The 6,000-nt window shown below is 39.1% G+C and overlaps 1 protein-coding gene across 5 annotated transcripts in view; it reads right to left on the bottom strand.

Moving 5' to 3' along the window:
- Positions 1-5,132: 5,132 nt before the first annotated feature.
- Positions 5,133-6,000, bottom strand: part of OLFM3 (olfactomedin 3) — a 65,486-nt gene continuing 64,618 nt past the window's right edge. For all 5 annotated transcript variants that reach the window (XM_086462645.1, XM_086462641.1, XM_086462642.1 and 2 more), the window contains one exon: positions 5,133-5,810. In XM_086462645.1, the coding sequence (XP_086318771.1) occupies positions 5,133-5,810 (678 nt within the window). The remainder of the gene's footprint in view (positions 5,811-6,000) is intronic.

The following is a 6,000-nucleotide window of genomic DNA, read 5'->3' as shown; positions in this document are numbered from 1 at the left end:
GAGTGTTTGATCCAGAAGGGACAAATGGATGACTAAACCTGCTCTGGACAAAGATGATTCTAATTTAATTTCTCACCATTGTAAATGCGAAAAAAAAAGATTTCCTTAAAAATAAATAAATAAAAGGGAAGAAAGTTATTGTGAATCTGTTTTAAATTATTTCTGTAGAGCAACCCGTGATATACAATCCGTACTGCTCGTAGGCAGTTTTATGGGCACAGTAGAGCTAAATTTTAGTTAACTGAGAGAATAAATTTAGGCCTTCTCCAGATGAAGCTTGCTGTGCTATAAATCTTCTGTGCAGTTTGAGTTCTGTCTGAACAACCCTTCATTAAAATTCTCACTGCAAGATGAGAGGGGTTGGGGCAGGTTTAGGTGAAGATCAAGAAGATTAGAACAAACAAAAGAAGAGAAAATGCAAAGAAAAATAATCTGGAGTGGTTTGTACATGAGTGAGGAAAACTAAGGGAGTGACTTCAGGAAGCTTAAGAAAATCAAAGGAGTAACACAATTCAGTAATACAGCATGGTACATTTCTTTCAGATTACTTTAAAACAACTTCGCTGTATAGGTATTTTCCTCTCCAAATGTTTTTCATGCAGTCATCTTTCAAACTCAATGTATAACTTCACATAAAGCATGTGTAGCAGTTGACACCTGTTTGGATAAAAATCCCTTTTCCTTGTTCTCACAGAAACTCAAAGCCATCAGGTCTTTGGAGTAAAAGAGTTCTCATCTATTTTTGTGTCAGTTTTGTGAATCTGTGGTCAAAGCTATCACATCAATGTAGTACATGTGTTTTCTAGAGCCCAGTGAAAGCCATGTTGCACAAACATTCATTTTTGTGTAGTCTCCATTACTTGGTGCTGGGTAACTCCGTGTCTTCTCAGTTTCCCAGTAACTGAATGTAGAAACCCTAGTAATAATGATATTTGCATAGCTGAAATGGTCTGTTTTCTGTGGGAGAAATAACCTTATTATTATTATATAATTCTAGAATGAGTCTATAGCTAATATATTTGCTTGCATATTGATGTGCATGTATATGGTCATGTGGTGGAGAATTGGTGAGGAAAGCTCAGCTTAGAAAACGGGTTTTGCTTTTTGTTTTGGCGATAAGACGGTCTCTATTCTTCATGGGGGGAGTGAGCTTCTGGACTTCCCTCTATGATCTGTGGAAGACAGTCTTTGCGTGCTTGATTCCTTTTGAGTGTGAGCTTCTGGCGGGATGCAGTTGTTACAGAATGTCATGGAGCAGGAGTCTGTCTCCTCAGTATTTGTGCAGTGGGGAGCTTGTCAGCACAACGGGCTAAGATGCAGCTCTGTCTCAAAGCTCTGCAGCTGCAGCCCTCATCAGCCTTTTGTGGAAAAGATGCCCAAATGCTCAGCATTGCCTTCCGAATGCCACTAGAGTAAGATTCACAGCAGGAAATGCTTGGATGATTTATAGGAAGATACGTGCCCATCCAAATGATTTCCAAAAACATTTTGACTAGCATAAAAATCAGTATGAATCAAGACTGTTCCCTGGCAATTATTGAACTGGAAAAGGATACAATTTACCGGATGAATAATTTGCTGTGAACGATTTGTTCATCTCTACTCTAGTGTTTCCTAAGCAATTGTTTATTATGACAAATTACCAGGTAGCAGATTTATTCAGGCTGTGGTTTGAAACAAAGATCCTGTCTTCCTTTGCTGCGGATGCAGCCTGCTGAGCTGAGTGACAGCTAGTGCCCCTCAGCTTGTCTGGAAATGGATGTGCTTAGATATAACCAATCTGTGATTAGAACATTGTATTAATCTGTCTCATTCAACAACTTTCTTTTGATTTTTCAAACTGAATACCACCTTTTGCTAGCAGTGACTACAGTGCCGAGTAGGCTCCACACTCCGCAGAGCTGCTCTGCCAGTGGTCTCCTAAGCGCACTGTGACAGGTAGGGCAGGCTGGACAGCCCACATGCGTAACAAGAGACTTGGTACTTACTCACTGGAAAAAGTTGCCAGAAGGGACTATAAAAGATCTTTACTCTTCAGGAAGCTTTTTCTGAGGAGGTTTGCTCTACCTTTTTCATCGTGGGGAATGGTTTACCTGTACCAGGGAGAAGGCTGTGGGCTTTATGGTGCACATCGTTCCTCAGGCTCCCCCAGGAGAGGGGAAGCTTGGCGGATTGGCAGACTTGTGCTCCTGTGCTAGATTTGAGGTTGTGTGCATCCCACTCTGCTGGCAGCACAGCTTTGTGAAATTTAAAAATTCTGGTTTGGGTGCAGGAATGACGTGGTCCTTTCTACATGTCTACCCCTTGAAGCAGGAGGTCACCAACACACTAAAATAGGCTTTACAATTAATTTTCTCATTTTTAAGGAGAGATGTTTTTTTCCCTGTATAGTATCACTACCTCCTCATAACAAACAGCATATGCTTCATCTATAAGAATAAAACTTTACTTGCTGCTATGTTATGAAGATTTTCTGCTTGTGCTGCTCAATTACGAAGGTAAGACTTGTAACACAGATTTGCTTATATTGAGGCATGGTGTTTTCAGCCTTTTGGGAACATGACTTCGGAATTTCCAATTTGGAAAAGACAGGTGATCAACACTGATTCACAGGAAAATGAATGCTCCTTAGCAGGAAGTTACTTAGTTGATAATCTCTCACCAGGCTTTGTGGTATTGATGCTGCGCAAGCTGTTATTTCATGTTTAAAGGTATTGGAATCCAACCCATTGTTACTAATTTAGAAGGGCAGGATTTATCTAGGTATGACTAATATGCTTCAGCACAGTGGCTTCATCAGTAAGACAAATCACCCTTCAAAGGTCCCTTTCCTAGCCCTCTTATCCACCCATCTCTAGCACCCTGTAGTTGTGTCTCCTTTCTTTCCTTTGACTAATGGGAATCTGTTACCCTTCAAATGGCTAACTAAATGGCATTGAAATCAGGTGAGATTAATCTTACTGTAAGAACTGTTATCAACTTGTACTAACGTCTGCATGCTAATTGCACAGTACGAAATTCTTACAAAGAAATATGGTAGTAACCATTTTTTTCAAATGAAGTGATTCTCATGTCATGACTATTAGTCTAGCTTATGATGATATAGTAGAAAGAAGTTTTATTTCTCAGTCTAATGACTAATGTTTTTAAGGAAGCTGTATTTGTGAAAAAGTTCTATTTTGTTGAAGTTACTCTGTGTGGGGGAAAAGTTAGGATTTGTTTTAGGGCTTTTGATAAAAATCTGAACACACTTTGTTTTCATAAACCATTCCTGTGTGACAAAAATACTTTTCCTAATGGGTAGTTGTATAGACTTTCACGTGTCACAGAGGAGGTTTCATTGTCAATACAGGAAGGCTGGTTACAGAAGTGGTTTAACTGGTCTGTTAAGCTGAACTTGGTGTCTCGAAATCCTGTGTAACTGATTGTAAGGGATAACAGCTATCATTTCAGCTAAGCAGGACGGGGGAAATGGAAGCAGGAGAGTAACTTTTCTTTGGTCATGTTGTAATGTAATTTGTTGGTTTTTCTTCCTTTATCAGTTCTTGAAACCTAATCAGTAGTTTTCTGTTTTGCAAGCAGTATGAAAAAGAAGGCAATTTGTTGTTCAGTGTCATGTGGGCTTACATTGTAAAGCAGACTTGTGAATGTATGCAGACATATATATTTATAATAATGAAAACATTCATGAGACTTAAGGTGGTCTCAGCTGGTACACGTTGGAAGAATCAGCAAATCAAATGCCTTCAAAAAAGATCTGGCAAAATGTCAGTGCATTTAAGTTTTTTTTCGTGTTCTTAAATAGGAACTTTTTTGCAAATGTTCTTGCTTTTCTATGAGGCCAATTTCAAAGGGTATAAAGAGGAGAATCTCAGATTTTGTGAGGAGTGAAGCTTTCACACAATTTTTCAGATACCTCTCTTTTTGCATTATGTGATAGCCCAGCTCAATAAACAGTCTTATGCTAGTTCTTAATGTTAATTTCTTTCAGTGTATGCCAAAATAAATAGCACCTCATTCCTTTTTCTCAATGAAAATGTGCCCCCCTCCCCCCACCAAATGTCTAATGAGATAGTATAGCAAGACACATAGTTTTCAGAAATATTTGTTTCTTAAAGGCATCGGTTTTGACCATAAGTAAGAATACTACTGCTAGCACAACCCAAACCTCTTTGCAAGAGGTTGGCTTTAGTGTTGTGGCTGTTTTCCAGCAAGGGCAAGCAATATGGTGGCTACCAGGTGCCACACTGATCATTTAGGCTTTGAACCTTTTCCTTTGTGTTTTCTCCCTGATTACTGTCCCAGAGAAGAGCTTTGTCAACAGATGAATGTTCTTCGACTATGAGTAAGAAGACAGGCAGGTTAAGGAAAGCAACTTGACCACCTGAGAACTATTGGTCTTTCTCAGAAATAACAACATTTTCTCAGATTTTTACCACTTTCAATTGACCCATAGCCAGAACTACAATTAAGCTTCAATATCTTTTATAAAAAATAGTACTTAGTTTACTTTCACATAAGTGAAGAGATACAATTGCACAATGGTGGTTACAATGGTAGAAATACATACTGTCGATAAAATGTTTGCAAGAGATTTAAAAACATACTGTACAGCACCACATCTGAAATTTGGTGATGGCAAAATGAATCATACTCCATGTCCAAGTAAATTAAATTCCTAAATCTTTCTTTTGGAATAAATAAAAAAATACAATGTGCAATATGTGTCTGACACTACCAAAATATTTCCTGAAGTTGAGCAAAAGATTAAAAATAAAAGTGAGGTAAAAAAAGACATTCATGCATCTAAGCCACCATTAGTCTCCGACTCTAAAATAAGGCAGATCATAATCTTTTAAAAACTGTCTTTAGCCACTTAAATCCTCTTTAGTGCTTTTCAAGACAAGGTCTTGACAGACCTTGTAGAATCATGAGTTAGGATGCTTTTATTTCCAACAGGTCATTTTTGACAGGCTCAGCCATATTTGAAATGCATTATATGGTAGAAAATGTTGCTTTTCCTTAATGAAAAAAGAAATGTAAAGTAACAGGAACTGAGAGAGATGGATGCTTTTAGAGTTTCTCACAAATGACACTGCTTTGAGGGAGGGAGGTGAGGGAAAGGGAAGGAATTATGTGTCGTCCTCAGTTTTAATGACGTGGAAAAGAGTGACGTTAAACAGGACTTGATGTCCGTTATTCCAGGCATAGAGAGCTCTATCTCTTGCATTGTAGTCAAGCATGGATATATGAAAATACTGATTATGGAAAGGAATGTCTGTATACTCGTAAGTGGAGGTTTTTGTGGAATAAGAATAGTAGACCTTGGCTCCTGTTAAGTGAGAGTTAGTAACATACAAGGTGCCACAGATCATGAAGGATTCTCCAGCACTTCTCTTTGGGTAGCCTGTGCTCCAGCTCTTCAGCACCTCCAGCGTATCCTGGTTTAGCTGGCTGATGACAATGTTGCCTGCGTTCTGGTTGGTGGCGTACACAGCCCATAGCCCAATTTCATCTGCCATCAGGTCAATATCAGAAAAGCCCCCCCAGGTGTAAGGGTAGACATTGTGAAAGCCAGCATACTCAAGGCTACGCTGTGCAAGCACCCGCCCAGTGTCAAAGCTGTATTTGATGATGATGTTGCTCTGATACTTGTTGAAATAGAGGGAGCCATTGTAGACAACATGGTTGGTTCCTGCCCATTTGAATGGAAGGTTGTATGTCCTTGATTCCGCCCCACTGACAAAGTCTGCAATTGATTTGTATTCACGGACTATTTTATTGTTAGTGTAACTATCCATGTACCAGACCTGGAAAGAAAACAAAGATTGGGAGTAAACACCTGGAACGCAATCTGTGAAACATGATCATGGTATGGGATGATGGATACATCGCAGAAAAAGAAGGAAAAAAGGTTTTAGGTGTGCAGCAGGCTATTGAAGTACAGTGTTGTCCACATTCCTGTTACAAAAGCATGAGGAACTCTTGAATTTCTGAATC

Source organism: Leptosomus discolor, chromosome 3 (genome assembly GCF_034619465.1).
Source record: "Leptosomus discolor isolate bLepDis1 chromosome 3, bLepDis1.hap2, whole genome shotgun sequence".
In the NCBI taxonomy this organism is placed as follows: Eukaryota; Metazoa; Chordata; class Aves; order Leptosomiformes; family Leptosomidae; genus Leptosomus; species Leptosomus discolor.
The sequence above is the reverse complement of the archived record's forward strand: the minus strand, read 5'-3'. Positions and strand labels throughout refer to the sequence as shown.